The 27,127-nt window shown below is 53.3% G+C and overlaps 2 protein-coding genes across 4 annotated transcripts; one reads left to right on the top strand and one right to left on the bottom strand.

The window, feature by feature from the left end:
• Window positions 1-1,660: 1,660 nt before the first annotated feature.
• CDS2 (CDP-diacylglycerol synthase 2) lies at window positions 1,661-23,466 on the bottom strand. Of its 2 annotated transcripts, none has more exons than XM_053966454.1 (13): window positions 23,343-23,466; window positions 15,021-15,163; window positions 14,199-14,295; window positions 13,449-13,546; window positions 13,061-13,200; window positions 11,684-11,742; window positions 11,051-11,133; window positions 10,149-10,236; window positions 9,321-9,389; window positions 8,208-8,360; window positions 7,847-7,966; window positions 6,847-6,950; window positions 1,661-5,773 (listed from the first exon to the last, which is right to left on the bottom strand). In XM_053966454.1, the coding sequence occupies exons 3-13, from the start codon at window positions 14,253-14,255 to the stop codon at window positions 5,644-5,646; spliced, it is 1,101 nt and encodes a 366-aa protein (XP_053822429.1). In that variant the 5' UTR covers window positions 14,256-14,295; window positions 15,021-15,163; window positions 23,343-23,466; the 3' UTR covers window positions 1,661-5,643. The 2 variants fall into 2 exon arrangements, with proteins under 2 accessions (XP_053822429.1, XP_053822427.1); XM_053966452.1 differs by lacking the exon at window positions 23,343-23,466 and adding an exon at window positions 22,905-22,985.
• Window positions 23,467-23,615: 149 nt separating this feature from the next.
• On the top strand, window positions 23,616-26,906 carry PCNA (proliferating cell nuclear antigen). Of its 2 annotated transcripts, XM_053966456.1 has the most exons (6): window positions 23,635-23,966; window positions 24,784-24,881; window positions 25,248-25,315; window positions 25,721-25,915; window positions 26,181-26,304; window positions 26,399-26,906. In XM_053966456.1, exons 1-6 carry the CDS (start codon window positions 23,746-23,748, stop codon window positions 26,479-26,481), a joined length of 789 nt encoding a protein of 262 aa, XP_053822431.1. In that variant the 5' UTR covers window positions 23,635-23,745; the 3' UTR covers window positions 26,482-26,906. The 2 variants fall into 2 exon arrangements, with proteins under 2 accessions (XP_053822430.1, XP_053822431.1); XM_053966455.1 differs by having other exon boundaries at window positions 23,616-23,966; window positions 25,721-26,304.
• Window positions 26,907-27,127: the final 221 nt, after the last annotated feature.

Genomic DNA, 27,127 nt, shown 5'->3' on the forward strand with positions numbered 1-27,127 from the left:
AACTGCCCTGACACTGGGAGCTCAGCCCCGCACCCCAAAACCGTCCCGGGCACCGGGAGCTCAGCCCTGCACCCCAAAACCGCTCCGGGCACAGGGAGTTCAGCCCCACACCCCAAAACTGCCCCAGGCACCGGGAGCTCAGCCCTGCACCCCAAAACCTCCCCGGGCACCGGGAGCCCAGCCCTGCACCCCAAAACTGCTCCAGCACCGGGAGCTCAGCCCTGCACCCCAAAACCTCCCCGGGCACCGGGAGCTCAGCCCTGCACCCCAAAACCTCCCCGGGCACAGGGAGCTCAGCCCTGCACCCCAAAACTGCCCTGACACTGGGAGCTCAGCCCCGCACCCCAAAACCGTCCCGGGCACCGGGAGCTCAGCCCTGCACCCCAAAACCGCTCCGGGCACAGGGAGTTCAGCCCCACACCCCAAAACTGCCCCAGGCACCGGGAGCTCAGCCCTGCACCCCAAAACCTCCCCGGGCACCGGGAGCCCAGCCCTGCACCCCAAAACTGCTCCAGCACCGGGAGCTCAGCCCTGCACCCCAAAACCTCCCCGGGCACCGGGAGCTCAGCCCTGCACCCCAAAACCTCCCCGGGCACAGGGAGCTCAGCCCTGCACCCCAAAACTGCCCTGACACTGGGAGCTCAGCCCCGCACCCCAAAACCGTCCCGGGCACCGGGAGCTCAGCCCTGCACCCCAAAACCGCTCCGGGCACAGGGAGTTCAGCCCCACACCCCAAAACTGCCCCAGGCACCGGGAGCTCAGCCCTGCACCCCAAAACCGCTCCGGGCACAGGGAGTTCAGCCCCACACCCCAAAACTGCCCCAGGAGCCCCCCAGCACCGCAGCCTCGGCAAGGACAGTGCCAAGGGAACTCTGTCCTGGGCACCCCTGGGGGCAGCCTGCTCTGGGCTGAACCCCAAATTCCAGGTTGGTCTGGCTTGGGAAATAGAAAAACTGGGAACTGGCTGCTCCAGGAATTGCTCCCGGAATTGGCTGCTAACTGAACATTGCTAAATACTGAACATAGCTAAGTATTGAGCACTGCTGAATATTGAACATTGCTGAACGCTGCTGAATATTGAGCACTGCTGAATACTGATTATTGCTGAATACTGAATATTGTTGAACATTGAACACTGCTGCCCCTGTTGGAGGTGGGAGTTGGGTTTGGAGGCACCTGCTGGAGTTTCCACCGAGCTCTGCTGCTGCTGCTGCTGAATTTCTGCAGGGACAGGAAGCCCTGAGAGGCAGCTGAGGCTGAGGTGATAAGTCAGAAAAACAGACAAAATAGCAGCAGAGCTAAAAATAGCATTTTGCTGGGTAAACAGAGGGTTCTGCCCTCCTGACCCCCAGCAAGGGCTGGGATCAAGGAGTGACCCAGGGGAAGAGGAGCTCCCAGGGATGTTCCCCACTCCCAGTGAAATCTGCAGGTGGAATGAATCGTGCTGGGTTTGCAGGGGGAGCAGGGCCAGCACCCATCAGGGTGAGCCTGGGTTTGTGGGGTCACCACAAACCCCACAGGGAACGTGGGATCTCTCAGGATGTGTCCCTGCCCCTCTCCAGGAAATCCCTCAGGAAGGAGAGCACAAGGCAGGGAATGAGGGAATGCCAGTTTGGGAAACGTGGAGCACCCACAGCGCTGAATGAAACTCCCCCACAGGTAATGGAATTTATATTTATTTAACAGTAACATACAGTATATAAATAGGGTAAATACTTTGAAATATACAATATTTCACATTCTAACATTCGGTCAAAGGAAGGCAACTCTACGTGTGCAGCTAGAACTGGAACCAGAAGAACGATGCACAGAGAAAGAACAGGCCAGGCTGCAGAGCAGGGGCTGCACAGGGCTGCAGGGGCTGCAGGAGCTGCACTGGGCTGCAGGGGCTGCACTGGGCTGCAGGGGCTGCACAGCTGCCACCCGGGGCTGCCACAGGGCCCTTGGGGACACAGCTGTCCCCAGGAGGGCTGGCCGGGCTCACACAGCCCTGCCCTGCTCCCAGCACCCAGGCAGGGGAGGGGGAGAGGGCAGAACCCCCCCAGCCAGGCCTGGGGGCTCCCTGCACACAGGGGACACAGGGGACATTCCCTGGAGGGGACATTCCCTGGAGGGGACATTCCCTGGAGGGGACATTCCCTGGGAGGGGACACTGGGATGGCACAGCCCAGCTCTGGGGATGCTGCAGGATCCCAGCTCCACTCGAGAGCTGCCCCTCAGCCCAGGGAATCCTGTTTCACCCTGGTAACTCTGTTTAACCCTGGGAATTCTGTTTCACCCTGGTAATTCAGTTTCACCCTGGTAATTCGGTTTCATCCCGGTAATTCAGTTTCATCCTGGGAATTCTGTTTCACCCTGGGAATTCATTTTCACCCTGGGAATTCAGTTTCACCCAGGCTGATCCCAGGTCTGGTGCTTCCCCGAGCAGGGGCTGGCCCTGCCAGCCTCACCTGGGCTACAACGAGGCAGGGAAAAGCAAAATTCCCACCCAGGTGTCCACAGACCTGGCCCAGCCGTGGGTCAAACCCGTGTCCAAACCCAAGCAGCCCCTAAGAACCCCTGGGGGTGTCCAGTGTCCCCTCCCCATGGCACTGCCGCCTCCCTGGCTGGTGGCCGGGGACACTGGTGGCTCCCACACCAGCCTGGGACCTTCCCACGGGGTCCTGTCCCCTCCTCCCAGCCCACACACACAAACCCCTGCTCCCCTCTGCCGCTCTGCCCTTCCCTTCCCTTTCCCCTTTCCCTGCTCTGAACCTTTCTCTGTGTCAGGCTAAGCTGCAGCCCTGCAGCTGCAGAGCTGCCCCATCCCTGGGGTCCCTCTGTGCCCTCCAAATCCCCGGAGCTGCAGCATCCCCAGGGCCCTGCAGGGCCACGGGGCTGGGTGAACAGAGGGTTCTGCCCTCCCTGGGCACCAGTTCCACCCCAGCAACAGGCAAAGCCAGGAGCAGCAGCTTCCCATCCTCCCCAAACCTTCCCGTCCTCCCCAAACCTTCCCGTCCTTCCCAAACCTTCCCGTCCTTCCCAAATCTTCCCATCCTTCCCAAACCTTCCCGTCCTTCCCAACCCCCAGCCCTGGCAGTGCCCAGGGCAGAGCTGCAGGAGATTCCCTGCCCATGGCAAAGGAGGTGGGACAGGATTTTAACCCCCCCTCCATCCCAAACCCAAACTCCCCACCCTGTGAGTTTAGCTGCACAACAACAATCCCAAGCCCAGCAAATGTCTGATCAGGGAATGTCTGATCAGGGAATGTCTGATCAGGGAATTTTTGACCAGGGAATTTTCTGACCAGGGAATTTTCTGATCAAGGCATTTCTGATCAATGAATATCTGATCAGGGAATTTCTGAGCAGGGAATTTTCTGATCAAGGAATGTCTGTCCAGGGAATTTTCTGACCAGGGAATTTTCTGACCAGGGCATTGTCTGACCAGGGAATTTTCTCATCAGGAAATTTTCTGATCAGGCCATTTCTCATCACAGAACAGTTTCTGTTCAGGCCGTTTCTGAGCAGGCAGCCACCCACAGGCAGAGCTCTGCTGCTCCCCCAGCTGCTCCGTGGAGCTGCTTTGCCCTCCAGTGCCCACATCCAGCACTGACAGCCCAGCCTGCCCCAAAGCTGCAGCAAAGCTCTGCCCTGCTGGCACGACAGGACAGCGACAAAAGGGTTAAAGCACACCAGCAGGAGACTAAGGACCCACCGAGGGGATTTCTCACTAGGGACAGAGCACAGCTTTGGGATATTTATCAGCACTGTCACTTCTGCCTGTGAGCAACAGCCACCAGAAGGGATTTTGGCGAAGGGCAGGGAGAGTCCAGAGAGCCCCAGCTGGCCCAGGCCCCCCTGGCACTGCCTGGCTGGACTCAGGCAAAGCCACATCAAACACAGCCCAAATATTGCCCCTGGGCACGGCCAGGTGGAAGCACCTCTGTTCTCCTCTGCACTTTCTGTATCAGGGGCTCGCACCAGAATTTGTTCCATCGATAGAGAACAAACCTAATTCCAGCTGGAAGGGAGCAACCACAGGAGAAATCCACAAGCAGGGGAAATGTGTGTGAACACCAAAGGCAGTCCTGAACTGCTCGGTGCAGAACTTTGCCACTGGGAATGCTCTGCAAGAGCAGAGCCTGCTCTGTAGCCTGTGCTTTCCACCAAACACCTGAATTTGGGGCACACAGCTCCTGCCCAGGGAGGCAGAGCAGAGCCCAGCACTGCAGGAGAGAGGCTGGCACCTGTGCTGTGTATTTACACACACTCAGGATAAAGGAAACCAGAATATGGAGGGAAAGCTCTGAATCTGGGGCATTTTCAGGTGGTTTATTCTCTGCTGACGCCAAGCCAGCTCGCAGCAGGGGAAGGGCCACATGTGGCTAAAGGTTTGTGGCAGCAACTGCTTTCAAACTCCAATGTAACTTCTGCAGGAGCTCTCCCTGTCACTCACACCCCAGTTTAAAATAAGGGAAAGTTTCTCTCTCCCATGCACAAACTATGGAAAGAAGGAAAATCAGAGTCACCTCATGTTTGGGAACATTGCATGAGGTGTAAATGGGGATGGTATCTGGTCACAAAAAAAAAAAAAAAACAAAGTTTTACAATCTTTAGGGCTCTTGTTTTTAAATAATAAAAAAGTATGACAAAATAAAGGAAAGTACTTCAATAAAAGTACAAACTATTTCTGACAAGATTCAGTGAGCAAAGCAGGACAGAAGCCTGCAGAGAAATGAACCCAGACTGAAATGCAACACAGACCTTGGTAAACTCAGCAGCACGACTTCTACAACTCAAGTAACAAACAGACATGATCCCTGAAAGAAAACAAAACCCCCAGCTGCAGCTGGAGCCCACCCAGCAAGGAAATTGGCTGGAAACTGCCCCTCAGGCTCCTTCAAATATCCCAGTGTGGGGTTTCCAAGCTTGGAGAAATGAAGAAGTGTGGTTTCTAAAGGTTATTTAATGGGGGGGAAACAAACCAAGGTGTTTGAAGGTTGTTCTCACCTGGCAGGAATTGCTCAGTGAAACTTCAACGCTCTCCAAAACTCATTTACTCCCATGGGTTTTGGAGGAATCTGGACCTCCCACATTCCCCACGCAGCTGCCACTTCCTCAGCTCCCCCTGCCCAGCCTGTTTCTGCTTTAACTGGCTACAAAAATCTGATCTGCCAGAGCATCAGCCCAGCAGGGAGGGAATGTGAGAGGCACAGCAGGAGCAGCAGGTGGGAGCAGCTGCAGGTGGAAATGGGGCTGGGTGAGCACAGGATCCTCCTCCTTGTGCCAGGCTGCACTGCTGGGGCAGCTCCCACTGCACCCCCAGCTGTCCCTGAGGAGGAGGAGGGTCCCCAGAGCTGCCACCCTGAGCAGGAGGGCCAGAACATTCCAGCAGGACAGCCACACCCTCCTGCCCCACCCAACCCTCCCGAGCCTCAACTCCTTCCTTCTCAGCTACAAACCCCAGATTTGCTCGTTTGAACCAAAGCTCTATAAATATATTATTTAGAAAAAAATAAAATAAAATAAACCACAAATGCGAACATTTACCAAGAAAGGAGGAAAAGTTACAGTGAAATGAGGCCTCGTTACTGTCTGACATCAGGCAAGGCAGGAGCTCCTGGAGGAGGCCGCTGTGCTCTCAGTCCTGTCCCAGCCGTGCCTACGCCTCCTCGGGGCTGCCCAGGACTCCCCTGTCCACCAGGTGTGCTTTGAGCGTGTTGAAGATGTGCAGCTGCTGCTCCGGCCGCAGCGTCAGGAACTGCTGGATCAGTTTGCTCGGGTTGGGGCCCCTGGAACACAAAGGCAAGGTCAGCACGGGGCTGCAGGGCAATTCCAGAACGTTCCAGGGAACGTTCCCTTCCCCCAGGAGCCCAGCTCCACCTGGGATGTGGGACTTGAATTTGCAGGGAAGACACTGCTGAGGCAGAAATGGAAACAAGTGTCCAAGGGTGGCCTTGCAAACAAGGCTGGAGGCTTTGGAGAAATATGAAACTGTGAAAATGCACTGTGGTAGGACCCACGAGGGGAATTTTAGATGGTTGGCTTTAAGGCATTTACAGCATGGTGTGGCTAAAGAAAATAATGTAATGTAATGTAATGTAATGATGTAATGTAATGTAATGTAATATAAGGTAATATAATATAAGGTAATATAAGGTAATATAAGGTAATATAGAATATAATATAGAATATATATTATATACACTATAATATATTAATATAGTAATATAGTAATATAATGTAATGTAATGTAATATAATAATTAATTATAATATATTGTAATTAGGAAATAGTTAACCTCTGATTGTGGTGGTGTGAATTATAACATCTGTATTGTCTCACTCTCCACGTGAGACTGGAAATGGAATAAAAGGTTTAAAAACACCTCTCAGTTACCCCATCTCTGGGTCAGAAAAGGACATGATCCGACAGAAATGGACTCCAAAGGCTGAACTGCAAACACAAAATAAGCCCCCAAACCCAAAACCCAGCCTGTCTGCAGAGGACTGTGAATCCATCACATTTCTCTGTGGGTGGAGAGAAAGGGTTGACTGATCTTTGGACCAGTGTGGTTGGAGAGGTGGTAATTCCATCCTCCAATCCACGGGCACCTCTGGAACTCTATAAATACCAGATGTTCCACTAAAACTTTCTCTTTTTCTCCTTTGAACTTACCAAGCTTCTGTGTACTCATTTCGTGCCCAGTAGCGACAACCAATAGTAACAATGTTTTAAGTTAAGGACCAGTTGGGTCTACCTGTATGGTGACTGTCTATAAAAACAATGGGTTTCTTAATAAAAACCAAATAATGAAGAGGTTAATCAAGCCACTATGAGCCATGGAATCAGAGCCCAGCATCACCTGATGAAGCTGGCGATGTAGACGTTGACAAAGGTGGCCATCAGGTACTGGCAGTCGAAGCGATCCATGATCCCCCCGTGGCCCGGGATGGTGTTGGCAAAGTCCTGGCAGAGCAGAGGGATACCACTGAGCCCTTCCCAGCATCTGTGCTGCCCTTGGTGACCCCACACACCACACTGACCCCCTGCCCCAGCCCTGCCCAGAAGGCTAAGTCAGACCAAGGAAACGTTGGGGTTAATTTCTCCCTGCTTCTGGAAGTTTCTGCTGGAGCCTGAGGGGCAGCTCTGCTGCTCGAAGGTCAGGGAAGGCAAATGTTTATCTGCTGCCACCCTGCCTTGCCTTTCAAGGCATCTTAACTGAGCACAGGCTGTTTATACGTGAAACCAGCCTGCAAAACATCAAGGGAAACCTCAGATTGCAAAACTTCCTGGCTGGGTCTTCCTTCCCCTACCTGCACCACAGCAGGGTTTAGAATATCACGGTTAAATTCTTAAGGTCTCTTCCCTTTTGGTCAAAAAACCCAGATCCTGCTCCAGCATTTCATCTGTGTCTGAACAAACCTCCCTTCCCCTGGAGCTCTGGGACTGCCTCGAGGGGCAGCACTTTGTATCTCCTCCCCAAGACCTCAATCCCCTCCCCAAAATCTCCATGCTCTCCCCAAAACCTCCATGCTATCCCCCAAACCTCCAGGACCTCCCCAAGATCTTCATGCCCTCCCCAAAACCTCAATCCCCTGCCCAAAATCTCCATGCTCTCCCCAAAATCTCCATCCCCTCCCCAAAACCTCCATGCCCACCTCAAAAGTTCCATTACCTCCCCAAAACCTTTATGCTCTTGCCAAAACCTCCATGACCTCCCCAAAACCTCCATGCCCTCCCCAAAATCTCTGTGCCCTCCTGAAAACCTCCAAGACATACCCAAAACTTCCGTGACCTCCCCAAAACCTCCATGACCCCCCCAAAATCTGTGACCCCCCCCCCCCCAAACCCTCCATCCTCACCTTGATTTTGAAGGCCCTCTTGAAGCCACTGGCGAAGAAGCCCCCAAAGGGCCCGATGAGGGAGGCGAAGGTGGACAGGGCGATGCTGTGGATCTGGAAGGGGTACATCCGCACGGTCTTCTGCAGCACAAAGAGCACAGCAGCACCTTCAGTGTCTGCCCCTCCTGCTGTGCCCCCCAGGCTTTAGCTCAGCTGGCTTTCAGGCGGCTTCACGTCCCAGCAGATTTGGGGTAACCCCTCTGGGATCCCAATCCCCAGCAGGCACCGCCGCGCTCCCCCTTTGCTCTGACAACCACAGTCCCGCTCTGCCCTCGCCGGTCCCACCCCACAGAACAAGAACCAGGGGCACAGAGGGTCGTACCCAGCCCAGCACGGAGTGCAGCCCCACGGGAATGTTGTACTCCTGCAGCTGGAAGAGCTCCGAGGGCTCGCAGTCCACCGTGAAGCTGTTGGTGTCGTTGTTGAACTCCACGGGGCAGGTGAAGCAGCGGTACCCCGACATCACGTAGGACAGCTCCAGGGAAAGAGAGAGAAAGCAGGACTCGTGTTTCCCTCAGGGCTTCCTCCAGGGGAAAGGCCGTGCAAGGAGGTGAGGGAGGAGGGAAGCACTCTCCCAGCTTCATTGAAGAGATTGCTGAGTAATTACTGAGCGGCAGTAATTGGCTAAGGGCAGAGGAACAGCAAGGCTGCAGTCCAGGCGGAGGGGCAGCCACAGAGAGGGTCACAAAAACAGGGCACAGCTCTCCAGGAGCGTGGAATTCCCCCCAAACACAGCCCCCAAACAGGCACAGCACCACCCTGCAGCAGCAGAGGGGAAATGGTGAATTATTGCCATCACAGGGGTTAGAAACTCCCTGCAGTGCCAGGCTCCAGCAGTGCCCGCACAGCCACGGACCACCTCAGACCCTGGCAGCACGAAAAGTTTAATATCTGACAGAAATTCAAACCCTGGCAGCAAGAAAAGTTTAATATCTGACAGGTTCAAACTCTGGGACCAAAAAAGGTGAAATATCTGACAGAAATTCAACCCTGGCAGCACAAAAAGTTTAATATCTGACAGAGATTCAAACCTGAGCAGCAAGAAAAGGTGAAATACCTGACAGAGATTCAAACTTTGGGAGGAAGAAAAGGTGAAATATCTGACATGGATTCAGGGCAGCAAGAAAAGTTTAATATCTGACAGAGATTCAAACCCTGGGAGCAAAAAAAGGTGAAGTATCTGACAGGAATTCAACCCTGGGAGCAAGAAAAGTTTAATATCTGACACAGATTCAACCCTGGCAGCAAGAAAATTTTAATATCTGACACAGATTCAAACTCTGGGACCAAAAAAGGTGAAATATCTGAAAAATTCAAACCCTGGCAGCAAGAAAAGGTGAAATACCTGAGAGATCCAAACCTGACTGCATTTTTAAACAGAACACCCTAAGAAAGGGAAAGCTCCTGTGGAGGAAGAACCACGATGGACACTCACCAGCAATCCAAAGAGAACAGTGGAAAAAAATCCTCCAATAAAACCCTCCCAGGTCTTCTTTGGGGAGAGCTGCCAGGGAGAGAGCAGAGAAATGAAAATATAAAAAAAAAATTAAAATTATTCAAATTATTCAAATTATTAAAAAATTCAAATTATTAAAAATTCAATAATCTCTGCAGCCCCTCCTCACTTGTGAGCTGCTGAGGAGGAGTTTGGTCAGTTTGTTGCTCACAGGTAAAATTTTACAAAAAAAGGTAAAACCCATGCCTTACTACTCCAGATCCTGTAACAGGAAAAATCTGCTTAACCCCATAAGAAAAAAATACAAAAATCAATTTACCTAACAGGAAAAGAAAAGAAAGATGTAAGGAAAAAAAATTGTAAGTAAAACAATTTACACCTATAAAAATAAGAAGTCTATCCCATGAAAATCTGTAGAGAAAAAATGTAAACTATCTAGAAAAAAATGTTTAATAAACGTATACACTAACCATTCTTATTATATATATTATTATTATAGATATATTACATATACACTAACCACTCTCATTATATATTATATTATATTATAGTTATAGATATATTATATAATATATATTATATTAAATATATTATATATATTATATATATACCTAACCATTATTATGATATTATTATTATAGATATATTACATATGCACTAACCATTATTATTATTGTTATTATTATTATATATTATTATTATAATAATATAGCTGGGGGAGCCCAAGGGAGCCCAAATCCCCCCAAATTCCCCCAGATGCCCCAAATCCCCCCAGATCCCCCCGCTCCCCCGACCCCCAGCACAAACCTTGATGAGCGGCGTGCGGCCGAAGAAGAAGCCGAACATGTAGGCCATGATGTCATTGCAGATCACGCAGGAGATGGGCACGATGAACCTGCGGGGACAGGGGGCACGCTGGGGGGCTGGGGACACACTGTGGGATTGGGGGTCACACTGGGGGACAGGGGGCACGCTGTGGGATTGGGGGGCACTCCTGTGGGATGGGGATCACTCCTGAGGGATCACTCCTGTGGGACTGGGATAGCCCCTGTTGGATCACTCCTGAGGGATTGGGATCACTCCTGAGGGACTGGGATAGCCCCTGTTGGATCACTCCTGAGGGATTGGGATCACTCCTGAGGGATTGGGGTCACTCCTGTGGGACTGGGATAGCCCCTGTTGGATCACTCCTGTGGGATTGGGGTCACTCCTGTGGGACTGGGATAGCCCCTGTTGGATCACTCCTGTGGGACTGGGATCACTCCTGTGGGATCACTCCTGTGGGACTGGGATAGCCCCTGTTAGATCACTCCTGTGGGACTGGGATCACTCCTGTGGGATCACTCCTGTGGGACTGGGATCACTCCTGTGGGATCACTCCTTCGGGATCCCAAATCCCCAACAGGCACCGCCGCACTTCCCCCTCTGCTCTGACATACACTCCCCAAAACCTCCGTGACCCCCCCCAAAACCTCCATGACCCCCCCAAAATCTCCATATTCTGTTCAGGGCAGAGGTCCTGGACTCCCCTGGAAGTGCCCCAGGCTGGTTGGGCCTGGAGGAACCTGGGACAGGGGATCCCAGAAAAAAACAGGGATTCCAGAAAAACACAGGGATCCCAGGAGAACACAGGGATCCCAGGAGAACACAGGGATCCCAGGAGAACACAGATCTATTTTTCCCAGCAGCTCGGGTGCAGCAGAACTCACCAGATCATCCCTTCAAAGAGGTTGTGGATGATGAGGTGGGACTGGGTGACCACGATCAGCAGCGTCACGTGGGTCCAGCCAAACTGCAGGAGAGGACAGCCCGCTCAGGACCCCTCACAAAGCTCGTTTGTTCATTCATTAGCTGCTTGTTAATTAGCCAGAGGTGCAGGACAAGAGCTCTCGTGCTGAGCTCTCCTGGCACCAAGCTCCCAAAGAACATCTCAGTGCTGGAGGAAGAGCTGAGCAGGAAGGCTGGGCTTCTGGCTGAGCTTTTCCAACCTGAATTTAACCTCACCAAAATATTAATTTGAACCTCCCCAAAACACGAATTTGAACCTCACCAAAACAAGTATTTGAACCTCACCAGAACACAAATTTGAACCTCACCAGGACATGACTTTTACCTCACCAGAACACGAATTTGAACCTCACCAGGACATGACTTTTACCTCACCAGAACACGAATTTGAACCTCACCAGGACATGACTTTTACCTCACCAGAACACGAATTTGAACCTCACCAGAACATGACTTTTACCTCACCAGAACACGAATTTGAACCTCACCAGAACATGACTTTTACCTCACCAGAACACGAATTTGAGCCCAGCAGCCCCCGAAGCGAAGCTCACCATGTAGAACTGCAGGCGATAGTGCTTCTTCACCAGACTCAGCACAAACATGCAGAAACCTGAGGGGAGACAGGGGCAGAGTCAGAGCTGGCAGTGAGCCTCCAGCAGCCAGGAACCCAAACTCCTGTGGGTCAGACTGCAACAAAATATTCTTCTACGTTTAAATAAAAATAGAAATATTACGTATATAATGTGTGTTATTATATCTATATAGAAATATGTATCATTATGTTTTTAAATATAAAATAGATATTTAAATATTACTTGATATTTAAGTAAAATATAAATATTATATATATATAATGTGTATTATGAATGTATATTATGTATTAATCTATTTTTATATATATGTATCACTATACTTCTAAATATAAAATATATATCTAGATAAATATTATTTGATATTTAAGTAAAAATATAAATAAATATAAAATGTGTATTATGAATGTATAATATGTATTATTAAACATATGTATAAACATGTATTGTTCTAATTTAAATAGAAAATATATATTTACATAAATATTATTTGATATTTAAATAAAAAATAAATATATATGAGTATTATGTATGTATAATGTGTATTATTATATGTATATATAAATATGCATCATAATTTTAAATATAAAATATATATTTAAGTAAAATATTTTATATTCAAATATAAATTTAAATATTATATATTATGTGTGTTATGTATGTAAGCATGTATTGTTATATTTATATATAAATATGTATCATTATATTTTTAAATATAAAATATATACTTAAGTAAAATATTATTTTATATTTAAATAAAATATTAATATAAATATATAATTATATGATTATATCTTTTAGATATATATTTAGATAAAATATTATATTTAAATATAAATATCTATTATATTGATATACAGAAATACATTTTTATATTTTTAAAACATAAATCTTTTAAAATGTTATTATATTTTATTATTATATTTTCTAATAGTTTATGAGCCTTTGATCTGGGCTCAAGGAGCACTGCCCTGCAGCCACACCACGCAGCCCTGGGCCAGATGAACCACTTGGCTGCCCCACGAAGATTTTGGGGTTTTCTCCTCGTTGTGAGGATTTTCCAGCACCACCACAGCAAGACTGGCCACTGCTGGCGTCCCCGGGGAGCAGAGGGGATTCTGTGCCCAGCTGGCAGATGCCCCTGGTGCCCACCTGGCAGATCTCCCCCCTGGCAGATCCCCTGGTGCCCACCTGGCAGATCCCCTGGTGCCCACCTGGCAGATCTCCCCCCTGGCAGATCCCCTGGTGCCCACCTGGCAGATCCCCTGGTGCCCACCTGGCAGATCTCCCCCCTGGCAGATCCCCTGGTGCCCACCTGGCAGATCCCCTGGTGCCCACCTGTCAGGTAGAGGGCGAAGGAGATGAAGCGATGGTATCTGCTGAGGATCCGCAGCGGCTCCTCCCTCTGCACCAGCGTGAAGAAATAATCTGTCACCGTCTCCCCATAGAAGAAATAATTCACACAGAGCAAAAAGTACCTGGGGACAGGGGAAATAATTCACACAGAGCAAAAAGTACCTGGGGACAGGGGAAATAATTCACACAGAGCAAAAAGCACCTGGGGACAGGGGAAATAATTCACACCAGCAGGAGTGGGGTTAGTGGGGTTTTGGGGTGGGTTAGTGGGGTTTTGGGAAGGAATTCCAGCTGGGTGCACAGGTGAGAGCCCAGGTGAGTGCCCAGCTGGGTGCACAGGTGGATGCCCAGGTGAGAGCCCCTCACTCACCAGCTGAGCGTCCTGAACCAGGGCAGGTCATAGGAGTGGTACACGTTGTAGCCAATGGTGATGATCTCGTGGAAGCATTTGATTTGCACGCACATCACCTGCACAGGAAGGACATGCAGGCACTGAACCCCTGGGGCTCAACACCTCAGCCCTTGAGGAGACACCTGCAGGCACCTGCAGAGCACCTCCAGCAGCTGCCACTGGCCCTGCAGGAGTCTTCCTGCCCTCCCCGGGAAACTCTGGGTGGAGTTTTTCCCTCCCAGGCCCACCCAGGAAACTCTGGATGCCATTTTTCCTTCCCAATCCCATTTTCCCTCCCAATCCCACCTGGAAACCTCAGGGTGCCATTTCTCCCTCCCAGTCCTACCTGGGAAGCTCAAAGTGTCATTTTTCCCCTCTCACTCCCACGTAGGAAGCTGAAGGTGTTATTTTTCCCTCCCAATCCCACTTTTCCCTCCCAGTCCCACCTGGGAAGCTCAGGGTGTCACTTTTCCCTCCCAATCCCAGGAGGGAAGCTCAGGATGGAGTTTTTCCCTCCCCAATCCCACCTGGGATGCTCAGGGTGTTGTTTTTCCCTCCCCTTTCCTCTGCACACACACTCTTGTGTGAGTTGCAAATACTGAGCAGCAGATTCCTCTGGTTTCCTCCACGGACAGAGGAATCCAGGATCTCTGGAACACAAGGCCCTGAGCTCCCCAGCAACCTCCCCCTGCTGCAGGGAAGGTCAGGACACCTCCCTGGAGCACTTACAATTGTCATCAAGACCATGGGGCCCAGGTAGATGATGATGAAGAAGAAGGTGATCATTGCCAGCGTGAGGATGCCCCTCACCCACCAGTTCTTCCATCTGGGCCACGGAGAAGGAAAACATCAGAGAAAGACAAGGCAGAGCAAGGCAGCCACACCAACTTCTGCTGTGTGCCACAGGAAGGACAGAGAGCCCTGGGAACCCCAAAGTTCCTCTCAGCAGTGCACAGAGACCTCGATGTGCTGATAAGGGCTGGCTGCAGCAGCTGCACCTCAGCAGAGAGCTGAGCACCTGCCAGGGCACTGAGACGGGCCAGGGCAGCCTCTGCTCCTGCTCTGCAGCTCTCCCACCCCTCGGGCAAAGCTGCAGCGTGAACTCCCATAAAATGGGGATGAGAGAGGGGATGGAGAGAGGGGATGGGAGAGAGAGAGGATGGGAGAGAGGGGATGGGGAGAGGCTGCTCCTCCAACTTCCAGCAGCCCCAGGATGGACAGAGCCCTGCCCAGGGAGTGATGGACAGGATGGATGGACAGTGATGGATGGACAGGATGGACAGTGATGGATGGACAGTGATGGATGGACAGGATGGACAGTGATGGATGGACAGTGATGGATGGACAGGATGGACAGTGATGGACAGAACCCTGCCCAGGGAGTGATGGACAGGATGGATGGACAGTAATGGACAGTGATAGATGAACAGTGATGGATGAACAGGATGGACAGTGATGGACAGAGCCCCACCCAGGCAGTGATGGACAGGATGGATGGACAGTGATGGATGGACAGTGATGGACAGAGCCCTGCTCAGGGAGTGTTTTTACCTCGAGGACAGGTTGGAGAGGGCCCTGTTCAGCACCTCTGGGGTGTCATCTGAGGTTGGCACTGGGGATGAACCCCCGAACTCGGACTTGCTCTCGCTGTCTGACGCTGTCTCTCCATCCAGCCTGTTCTCAGACTCGGACTCCTGCAGCACAAACAGAGCCAAGGAGCTTTAGCAGCCACTCTGGGCTGGCCCCAACACTTACCAGCACCCGGCTTCTGCACCAGAGAGGGAGGAGAAGGAAATATCCTGGGCATCACCCAGGGCTAAACACATGAGAAGCACCCTCAGGTGTTTCAGTGGCATCCAGGAGGGTTCTGATGGTCCCTCAGCCTCAGCAGCAGGCACAGAACAGGGCCTGTTCCCCCTGCACAGCCACAGATGCCTCCAGGCTGATTAACGAGCATCTCCAAGTGCTCCAGGGCTTGTTAGCAGGAATTTTCACAAGGTCCCAATCCCCAGGCAGGTCTCAGAGAATGTAGCACTGCCCAAATTAGCCAGGAAGAAAGGCCTCCAAGTGGGCAGGCTTAAGACTTGCAGACAGATTCCTGAAACACTGGGTGCTTGAGGAGACTAAAAATAACACTGAGCCCATCCCCAGGCAGCTGGGGAGGAAGAGCCTGGCTTATCACCCTGGCCCAGGCATCCCCTGTGGCCAGGAGAAACCCCAGGTGCTGCAGAGGGACACGCTTGCCTCTCGGGGGTCTGGAGGTCGAGGTGACCCCGGGAATGCAGAGGTCCTTGCTGCCCAGCCCACACAGCCAAAGGAGTCGGAATGCCTCTCAAGGTTATTTCTCTTATTTGTAACATGCTTTCTCAAGGAGCTGAGCTCTGTCTAGCAGGTCCAGTCTGCCACAGACTCCCACCCCCTTGGGCTGGTGTGTAGGAGTGTGCTCTTTGTTGATGGAGTAAACAAGTTCCCCTTTGTCTCCTTAAAAAGGACAAAAGCCCAGAAGTTTCTCTCCTCAATTTGGTTAAAAGACACCTCATAGGACCTTGGGGACTTCACCTCAAACTTAAGGATACCCAACTGGACAGGAGCCAAAAAGTCCCCCATAAGCAATTTACCAGAAAAGAGAACAAAAGAAGAAAATCACTTTTGTGAAGTGTTTTAGCAGAAGCAAGAACCTCTTGCCCTGGCTCAGTTTTTCTCTATAAAGAGCTTTTTTATTTTGCCTTTTATTAAAACTTTTTGTTTCCAACACTGTCACAGGAGCCATCCTGCTACTTTTATGCCACCTGAGGTAGCTGAGCTATCAAGAGTATAATGCTTATCTCTGAGAGCTTATGAGACCTGGCTTGAAGAAAAAAAGCATTAGTGGTGTTACCATTTTATACCCAAAACTACGTGTGCCATGTTTACAATAACGTGCCAATGTCTGTCATCTGTGTTGGACAGTGAAAAGTGTCACCATCACACCAGGACATGGAGGGCAAGGAGAAGGAGAACAAGGCCAGGACACACCCAAATCCCTCCATCTTGTCCCTTTGAACCCCATTCTAAAAACCCCAAAATTCCACTTTTTCACCCTGTGTTAACTCAACTACCACACTATTCAAACCCCTGTGGCTTGTAATTCCTCACACAAAGTTGGCAGTTTTTTCCACAGGCTAAGATCAAAGCCACAGGTGTTTTTGACTTCGTGCCAGGGTCTCGGGACAGCCAGGGCAGCCAGAGGGATGTCCTGGGTTCCCACACCTGCCCTGCCCCTGGGACTGCTCCCCAGCCAGCCCTGAGCCAAGTCCTGTGCTTGGGGCTGAACAGACCCAGCAGAGGCAGCTTTGCCAGGGCTGGGAAGGGGATTCCAGGTGAGTCCTGGCCCTTCCCAGGGGCACTTTTCCCTCTGGCCCAGTCCCTGGGCAGGGACAAACCCACAGCTTGCCCCTGATTCCAGCAGCACAGCTCCGTCCTGCTCCTGCCAGGAAGGAAAGAAGGAAAAGGGCACTCCCTGGGGAGCATCCAGCAAGGCAGAGTCCGTGCCCTTGGCCTCTGAAAACGCCCTGAAAAGTGACTTTGCCTGCAGGAAAAGCACAGGGGGAGCCGAGCTGCCAAATGCTGGCAGCTCTGCAAACAACGAGGCTCCAGGGGATGAATTCCCATTGTTTGCAGAGCTCCAAAACATGGCTGGGGTGCCTGCAGCTCAGCAAGGCTGGAGCTGCTCCCTTATTTAAAGCAGGAAAAGGTAGTTATTCCCTGTCAGTGGCTGCGGGCCAGGCTCTGAACTCGGAGAAGGACAAGGAGGTGGAGGCAGCTAAAAATACCTCAGTGATGTCAGAGATGATTCCCAGGGATGAGCAGAGCTCCAGCCAGCAGCACCCAGTGTCACCCAGTGTCACCTCCTCCTTTCCCTCCCCCACGGGGGAGGGAGGCTTTGGGTTTGCCCCCAGCCCCACACCTCTGCCAGCCCTCACACGGCTCTGGGCAGTGAGATGCAACCTGGCTTTTCTCTCAGGGGATTTTTAACTGACCCAGAAAACCCATCTGGAGCTCAGACTTTGGGGAGATGTAGTGCCACTCAGCTGGGAACACAAATCCACAAGGCAGCAGGCAGAGACTGGAAATTATACCACTCCCTGGAGAGCACAGATTTGGCATCTCCTGGGCCAGCACAGGTCAGGCTTTGGGCAATCTGGGCTCTGTATTTAGCTGCAGCCCCTGCTCCCATGGCAGTGTGCTCTCCAATAAAAGGATTTCTGCAGAATTCCCCTGGGAGCAATCAGAATAGCTCCAGCCAGACCAAACTCAGCTTCTCCCCAGCCCAGGCTGAACTCCAGATCCTCCAGCACGTTTCTCACCCAGTCCCAGTGTCCCTCACCCCACACAGCTCTCCAGCCTGCTAAAAGGACCCAAGCAGCACCCCTGAGCTTTGCACCCCGAAGTCAAAGCAGGAAATTGCTGCCTGCAGGATCAGAGGCTTCCCAAAGTGCTCAGAGAGCAGAAGGGAGGGACAGAGCAGCTGTGCCTGCCTCACTGCCAGTGCTGGCCAAGAGGGGATGAAAGGAAAGCTCCAGGAATGAGGAATGTGACGGTGGAACCGAGCTGATGTCCTGATCCCTGTCACATCCTGATCCCCTCCAAAGCCTGATCCCTGCTCAGCCTGATCCCCTCCAAAGCCTGATCCCCTCCAAAGCCTGATCCCTGTCACATCCTGATCCCTGCCCAGCCTGATCCCTGTCAAAGCCTGATCCCTGTCACATCCTGATCCCCTCCAAAGCCTGATCCCTGTCACATCCTGATCCCTGTCACATCCTGATCCCCTCCAAAGTCTGATCCCTGCCCAGCCTGATCCCCTCCAAAGCCTGATCCCCTCCAAAGCCTGATTCCTGTCACATCCTGATCCCCTCCAAAGCCTGATCCCTGTCACATCCTGATCCCTTCCAAAGCCTGATCCCTGTCAAAGCCTGATCCCTGTCACATCCTGATCCCCTCCAAAGCCTGATCCCTGTCACATCCTGATCCCTGTCACATCCTGATCCCCTCCAAAGTCTGATCCCTGCCCAGCCTGATCCCCTCCAAAGCCTGATCCCTGTCACATCCTGATCCCTTCCAAAGCCTGATCCCCTCCAAAGCCTGATCCCCTCCAAAGCCTGATCCCTTCCACATCCTGATCCCCTCCAAAGCCTGATCCCCTCCAAAGCCTGATCCCTGCCCAGCCTGATCCCTGTCACATCCTGATCCCCTCCAAAGCCTGATCCCTGTCACATCCTGATCCTTTCCAAAGCCTGATCCCTGCTCAGCCTGATCCCCTCCAAAGCCTGATCCCCTCCAAAGCCTGATCCCTTCCACATCCTGATCCCCTCCAAAGCCTGATCCCTGCTCAGCCTGATCCCTTCCAAAGCCTGATCCCTGTCACATCCTGATCCCTTCCACATCCTGATCCCTGCTCAGCCTGATCCCTTCCAAAGCCTGATCCCCTCCAAAGCTTGATCCCCTCCTCAGATCCCCCTGAACTGGGAATGAGCTCTTCTCACTCCCCAGATCCCCCTGAATCCCTCAGATTTTATAGGACCTTGTGCCACATACAGGCTAGGACTGGCTAATTGACACTATTTTTATACCTTTTATGCAAATTGCCCCCATCAGCCTACAAATCATCAGCTGAAGCAGCTGAGTGGGTGCTAAGTAACGGGTTTGAGCCTGAGCTGATGCACCCTGGGGTGATGCCACCCAGCTGTGGCACTGCCCTGGGGACACCTCCCCTCCAAAGTCACCATCCCAGGGCACTGCCCTCACAGCCAGGGGGGTTTTAACCAATTTGGGGCTATTTTGTTGGTTTTCTCCAACCCTGCAGGCGAGCCCAGGGCTCCTCCTTCCATTTATCATCTCAGGATTGAAGCTTCTTACAGAATAATGGGGAAAGAGGGATGCAGGAATAAAATCCAGATGAGAATTGATCCCAATTCCTTAATTCCTGCACAAGTCATGATGAAGAGAAAGAGTCCAACCCCAAATCTGTGCGAGGGCTGCCTCTCCTGGCTGCTGAACCAGAGCTGGGAAAATCCAGATACCTGCTCACTTTTCCTGTCCACGAAACCAACAGCTCTCAGCAACGTTTGCCAACGGGTATTTCCTCACCCTGAAGGAAGGATACGCAGAAAATTGAGTTTGTTTGAGCTTCCTTTACACAACTCCACTCCTTCAAGAGGCTGGTGAGAAATCTCTGCTCACTCTGAGAGGGTTTTCTCATCGGATTTTTCACACAAATATCCACGACATGATCTCAGTTGCCATAGAAACAAGCCTGCTCTCTCCCTGCCAAAAAATCTTCTGCCCAACACAGATATCCAGTTAAGTACCCAAGGCTGGCAGATTAAATTAGCTCCAGAAATGCCATTATTTAGGTGCTATCCTTGGAGCCAGGCACTATTTTATTTAGACTTCCTGCCAGATTTCAACAAAAAGCTGTGATGGAAAATGTTGTAAAATAAATGCTGAAAAGGGAAATGGAGTTGCTTTTTCAGGCAACAGAGCTGACAGCTGGAACAGAAGGGACCAACTGCACCTCTGCTCTCACCTCTGCAGGATCAAAGCAAATACAATTAATTTAATTAATACAAACCAAGCAGCTTCAGTAATGAAAACTTCAATGTTTTCCACAAAGGGCTTTAATTCCTAATTTACATCCAGAGAACTGCCCCATTCCTCTTCCCTCTTTAACCCCAGTAATGAAAACCTCAATGTTTTCCACATTTACATGGGGGAAACTGCCCCATTCCTCTCCCCTCTTTAGCCCCAATAATGAAAACTTTAAGTGTTTTCCCGAAGGGGTTTAATTCTTAATTTACATCCAGGAAAATGCCCCATTCCTCTCCCCTCTTTAGCCCAGTAATGAAAACCTCAATGTTTTCCACAAAGGGCTTTAATTCCTAATTTACATCCAGAGAACTGCCCCATTCCTCTCCCCTCTTTAGCCCAATAATGAAAACCTCAATGTTTTCTAGAAGGGGCTTTAATTCTTCATTTACATCCAGGGAACTGCCCCATTCCTCTCCCTTCTTTAACCCCAGTAATGAAAACCTCAATGTTTTCCAGAAGAAGCTGTAATTTTTAAACCCAGGATCCCCTGAGGCAGCCCAGGGGACACACCAGGGCTGGCACACCAAGCGAGGGGCAGAGCAGCACAAAGTGAAACCAGACTCTCCCTGTGTTTTGCCAAAACAGAAAATTGGCAACAAGCCCAAACCAGCACGATCCTGATGTTTACATCCCACTGAAAAGGCATTTCTGCCAGCACAGAGCTCTTTCCAGAAGCCTTCAGGGTTTCTGTCACATCGAATATGCTGGATGGCTCCCCTTGGCAGGGCTCCGGGTGTGACACAGCAGGAGTGGCCACGTCCCCTCCCCGAGCACCTGCACAGAGCCCAGAGCACCAGGAATTCCACACACCAGTGGCTCTGCTGCTCCCAGGCTCCTCCAGCACTAAAAACACAACTGCAGCAGGAAATCCAGGGCAGGGAATCCAGGGCAGGAAATCCAACCCTGCCACGGAGCAAGGAAAGCAGCACACCGAGGGTTCCGCCGAGGAACAGCCCCCTGGTAACCTCCCTGCAGCTGCATTTGGCAATTTGGGGAAATTCTCTGTGGTTTCTGGGATGGAACATCCCATTCTGCACCTCGGAGGAGCTGTTCCTCGCTGCCTGGGAACATTTCACTGCTTTTTCTCCCTCCCCTCCTGCGATTCATTTTGAGCTGTTTGACGAGGAGCAGCACAACAGGAACGTTGCCTTTCTCTAGTAAGGACACCCCAGGTCAGCAGCTCGAAGGAAATGTCACAGGAACCTCCTTCAGAACCTCCTTCAGAAGGTTCACTGCACGTGAAAACACGGCGTGGAGACAACAGGATGGTCCTCTGACCTTCTTTAGAGTACAGGATTGTCCTCTGACCTTCTTTAGGGGCAGCTAAAGCCGATCCCAGCTTGGCCCAGCCAGTTTGTTGTGCAGCAGCCCTGCCAGTCCGCCAGCTCCCAGCATGGAAAAATGGAATACAAAACTCCCAGAAGGTTTTCTGCTGCAGAGGTGAGCACAGCTCAAGGTCTCACCCTCTGCACAGCTGGAGCCATCTCAGAGCTCCTTGCCCAGTGTCAGAGAGCTCCAGTGAGGGAGGCACAGCCTCCAGGGTGAGCCACTCCCAGCACTTCTGTCCCAGATCCCTCCCTGACCACATCAGCACCACCAAGTTCCCCCAAAAGCTGCCCACACAGCCTCCAGCAGGTGTTGAACTGGCATTAAAATCGCATTAAAATCGCACTAAAACCGCACTAAAATCACATTAAAATTGCATTAAAATTGCATTTAAATTGCAGGAGAGCTCTGCCTGATGATTTGGTGCTGCTCTGAGCTGCTGCCGGGGGCTGAGGGACCAGCCCGAGGTGAGTGCATCAAAGCCCAGCACGGCAAGAACTGCTGCTCCCTGCAGCTCCTGCTCCCCCTCACCCTGCACACGTCATTTACAAACTTCTCCCTGGCTGTTTGCCCCTCCTGGTCCCCTCCTCTTTGGGGACATGCAGGAGCAGAGAGGACAAGGGTGACAGAGGGTGACAAAGGGTGACAAATGACTCACGGAGCAAACCCTGAGCATCCGGGCGGGCTCGGGGCTGGGACAGCAGGGATGGCACAGGGAAACAGAGCCAGGTTTGCTCCCCGTGCCTCTCCTGCCGTGAAAAGGAAACTTTCCTCTTTGGAAAAAGGCGATGCCAACCCTCATTAAACCCTGGGGATCATTTAGGAGGTCCCAAACCCTTCCCGAAGGGAACCTGAGGGGTTTGGAACCCTCCTGTCATTCCCTGGGGATGATTTAAGATGTGTCAAGGCAGGTTTGGACCCCCCTGCCATTCCTTAGGGATGCTTTAGGGGGTCCCAGGGCGGGTTTGGACACCCCCTGTCACTCCCTGGGGATGATTTAGGGGGTCCCAGGGCGGGTTTGGACGCCCCTACCATTCCTAAGGGAGGATTTAGGGGGTCCCAGGGTAGGTTTGGGCCCCCCCATCGTTCCCTGGGGATGATTTAGGGGGTCCCAGGGCAGGTTTGGACCTCCCTACCATTCCTTAGGGATGCTTTAGGGGGTCCCAGGGCGGGTTTGAGCCCCCCGTCGCTCCCTGGCGCTGGCCTGGCGGGCCCCGCGCTGTCCCCGCAGGGAAGGTCCGTGACCCCACCTGAGCCATCCCCCAGACAACCTCCGCACCCCGGGGCCGCTCCTGCAAACAGCCCCTCGGGCGGGATCTGCTCCGCCGGGGCCAGTGAACCGAGCGCGGGGCAGCCCGGGGGCCGCAGGGCGGCCTCACCGCGGGCCGGCGGGACCCCGCGGCGCGCAGGCCCCGCGCCCCCCGGCTCCCCCCGCCCCCTGCCGCCCCCCGGTGACCCCTGTTCCCCGGTGCCGCTCCGCACCTTGTCCTGCGGCTCCCGGGCCCCGCCGGGGCCGCGCCCGGCCCTCAGCCGCGCCTCGCTCATGCCGGACCCGCGCCCGCCGCGCCGCGCGCCGCCGCCGCCAGGGGGCGACACCGCACAGGCAAAACCGCCAACTACCAATAGCGCGGAGGGGGCGGGGCCTGGCGCGGGGGCGAGGCGTGCCCGGATGTGGGCGCGCGCCGTGATGGGCGGGGCGCGCGCGGAGGCGCTGGCCAATGGGAGGCGTGGGATGGGCGAGGGGGTGGGGCTTAGTGGGGAGAGGCATGGCCGCGCCCAGGTGTACCCGGATGGTTGGGGGGCGCCATGATGTGTGGCGCGAGAGAGCGCGCGGGAAGGTCCCGGGCGGTGGGAGAAGCGTGAGGGGTTTCTCTTAGGGGACAGACGGGTTTGTGTTATGGCTGATTTTCGCTCAGGTACCTGAGGAGAAGCGCGCACCGAGCCGTCCGTACGGCCAGGCCCCCTGTGGGGCACCAGCGGCGCTGCAGCGACCGGGCCCCGCCGCCATCGCTGCGCAACGAGGCGAGACGCGGGGGCCTGTGTAACCCGCGTGGTGATTGGCTCCCGCCGCACGGAGGGGCGGGACTAAGGGGAGGAGCGGCGCTGGGATTGGCCGGAGCGCGGCGGGGACCTGTATGTGAGCCCGGAGGGGGTTGGGCTGAAGGAGGACAGCGGCGCTGATGATTGGCTGCTGCGCGGCGGAGGGCGGGGCGGCGAAGTGCATAAAAGGGGCTTGGCGGGCCGCCTCGGCGGATTTTCAGTTGTTCCGCCTTGGATTTCGTCCGTGCGCTCCCGCTGGTGCTACTGGTAAAACACTGCCAAGATGTTCGAGGCGCGGTTGGTGCAGGGCTCAGTGCTCAAGAGAGTGCTGGAAGCCCTCAAGGACCTCATCACCGAGGCCTGCTGGGACCTGGGTTCGGGCGGCATCAGCCTGCAGAGCATGGACTCCTCGCACGTCTCGCTGGTGCAGCTCACGCTGCGATCGGAGGGCTTCGACACGTACCGCTGCGACCGCAACATCGCCATGGGCGTCAACCTGTCCAGGTCAGCCGGCGGCGGGCTCTCGCGGGGCGCTGCCATGGGGCGGCCGAGCAGGCCCGCGGGCTGTGGCGCTCAGGGCAGCGCGGGGAAGGGGGTGTGAGGGGAGATCTGGGGGCGAGGGGTTGCCCTGGAGGTGTGGGGGGTGCCGGGGGCGCTCGGAGCCCGCTCATCCCTTCTCTCCCCCCTCCATTCCCCTCACGGCTCTCGCGCCGTTTTTCGCCGCGCGTCGCGGCCGTGACGTCACTGCCGGCGCCGAGTGGCGGGAAAAGGCAGCGCTGGCGGGGGCCGCCGCCATGGGCCCGGGGGGGGGGGGGGGGGGAAATGAGTGACGGCTTTAAAGCCCTGCCGCCTTCTGGAAAGGCCCTACGGAATCCTGGGGAGCGGCAGGACCAGCACTGCCGCCGGGTCCGGGAGGTGGTGGTCCTTCCTGCCCCACTGGGCAGCCCTGTGAGGCGCTTCTGGAGGGCTGTGCCCAGCTCTGGGCTCCTCACGAGAGGAGAGACACGGAGCTCCCGCGGAGGGTGACAAAGATGAGGGGCCCGGAGCTGAGAGAGGGAAATCATCCCTGTGTGGAAATATCCATGAGAGGGGGCAGAGGATGGATCCAGGATGTGCCCAGCCGTGGGACAAGAGGAACAGGCAGGAGCTGATGCACGGGAAGTTCCACCCCGTGTATGTGGCAGAACTTTGTGGGTGACCAAGCACTGGAAGAGATTGGCCAGGGAGGCTGGAGAGCCTGATAACTGTAATACCACATCCCCTCCTGCTCTGCCAGCTCCCAGCCCCGTGAGGAGCTCTCACCTGCCTTTCTCCCCTGCAGCATGTCCAAAATCCTGAAATGTGCAGGGAACGAGGACATCATCACCCTGCGGGCCGAGGACAATGCTGACACCTTGGCGCTGGTGTTCGAGGCACCCAGTGAGTGTGGGGTTTTGGGAGCCCTTTGTCACTGGGCGGTGTTCAGGCAGCTTCACAAACCACAGGGGTGCAGAAGGGAGGGAAATGGCAGTGGGAGGGGACACCTGGTTCTTGGGACAGTCTGGAGAGTGAAACTTAATTAAGTTGATCAGTATTTTCTTTGTAAGAGGAAGAATGTTTCAGGCTGCGCAGAGATGTTTGTGGCTGTACCCTTAGAGCCCATAAAAGGCTGCTGGGGCATTCCAGCCCTAAGGAAACAAAGAGAAATCTTACTGTCATTATTGAGGGGGTTTTACTTGGGGGGAGTGGGGTCCAGTTGATGATTGTCACTCTGCTGTTTGCTGTAACCATGCTTTGCTTCTCCAGACCAGGAAAAAGTTTCTGATTACGAGATGAAGCTGATGGATCTCGATGTGGAGCAGCTGGGAATCCCAGTAAGTAACAGCTCAGGTGACTGGTGGCACTGGTGTGGAACTAGGTTCACATCAGATCCCATAACACAGCAGCCTTTGGAGCGCTGGACAGGCCTGGGGCTGGCAGGGTGTCACTGGGAGTGCCCAAAGGGTGGCACAGTGTCACTGGGAGCACCCCGGGGCTGGCAGGGTGTCACTGCAGGTACCCCAGCCATGGCAGGGTGGCAGTGTGGGTGTCCCTGGGAGTGCCCTGGGGCTGGCAGGGTGTCCCTGGCATTCTCCAGCCCTGTCAGACTGTCCTTGGGAGTGCCCAAGGGGTGGCAGGGTGTCACTGTGAGTGCCCAAGGGTGTCACCATGGGTGCCCCAGCCCTGGCAGGGTGTCCCTGGGAGTGCCCAGCCCTGGCAGGCTGTCCCTCTGCCCCCAGGAGCAGGAGTACAGCTGCGTGGTGAAGATGCCCTCGGCCGAGTTCGCGCGCATCTGCCGGGACCTGAGCCACATTGGCGACGCCGTGGTCATCTCCTGCGCCAAGGACGGCGTCAAGTTCTCGGCCAACGGCGAGCTGGGCAACGGCAACATCAAACTGTCCCAGACCAGCAACGTGGACAAGGAGGAGGAGGCTGTGAGTGGGGATGCGGGGCCCTGGGCTCGCCTGCAGAGCCGGTTCTCTGCCCTCTGGGGGATCCTGGAGTTGGGAAGGATTTGGGTTGGAAAGGGCCTTTGTAGAGGTCACCGAGGTCACTGCAGTGAGCAGGGACAGGGCCATGGAGCCCCCGAGTCCCTCCAGCATGAGCCTTACCCTGGGAGCTGCAACAGTGCCAGGCAGGCTGGGAGCAGCCATGGCCTGAGCTGTGCCAGGCCTCTGGAATCCTCTCCTGCTTGCCCAGGTTACAATAGAGATGAACGAGCCGGTGCAGCTGACCTTCGCCCTGAGGTACCTGAACTTCTTCACCAAAGCCACCCCCCTGTCCCCCACGGTCACGCTCAGCATGTCTGCAGATGTTCCTCTGGGTGAGTACCAGGCCTCTGCCTGAGCAGAACTGGAGCTTGAGGCTGGATGTCACGTAGAACCCTCCAAACTGCTTTTCTTCATTCTCTCCCCCAGTTGTGGAGTACAAGATCGCTGACATGGGACACCTGAAGTACTACCTGGCCCCGAAGATCGAGGACCAGCAGGAGGGCTCTTAACTGGAGCAGGACTGGGGGAGATCTGCTCCTGGCTGGAGGCAGCAATTCCAGAGCCTTGGAGCATCCTGGGAGCACTGTAGCTGTGTCTTGTAGATATCTTTGTAAATATTTTTCAACTCGCTGTTTTGCTATTCTGCTGTCATTGGAAATAGGAAAGCTGAGTTTTTCTAGTCTGTTCCTGTACTCCCAACAATCTCTTGGATGCTGTTGAAGGTGAAATTTCGTACTCCTTGCAGCTGCTCTTGGAGAAGAGGGGCAATATTTAATGGGTCAAGATGTATCCTGGAGTTTCCCCTGTGGAGCTGTAGCTTAGGGTTGCTGTTTTATTATCCCACCAGTTTATGTGACCTTACTTCATTTATTTTTGAAGCCGATAATTCTGACTGAAACTCAGAAAATGGAAATAAAGAATATAATTTCCTGGAGTTTGTCACGTTTGAATGCGAGTGGGTGAATGGATGCTTTTGAAGCTGTGCTGATGTGCCCTGACTCCCTTGTCAAGGCCCAGAGTTCCAGCTCTGGTCACTCAGAGGTGTGGAGGAGGTGCCAGTCTGTTCCCTGATGTGGCACTCGGGGACAGGCATTCGTGGTGACCGTGCTGGTGGAATTCACGATCCTATAAAGGCGTTTCCAACCCAAACGCTTG

The sequence above is a fragment of the Vidua chalybeata genome, chromosome 28 (genome assembly GCF_026979565.1).
Source record: "Vidua chalybeata isolate OUT-0048 chromosome 28, bVidCha1 merged haplotype, whole genome shotgun sequence".
Lineage (NCBI taxonomy): Eukaryota > Metazoa > Chordata > Aves > Passeriformes > Viduidae > Vidua > Vidua chalybeata.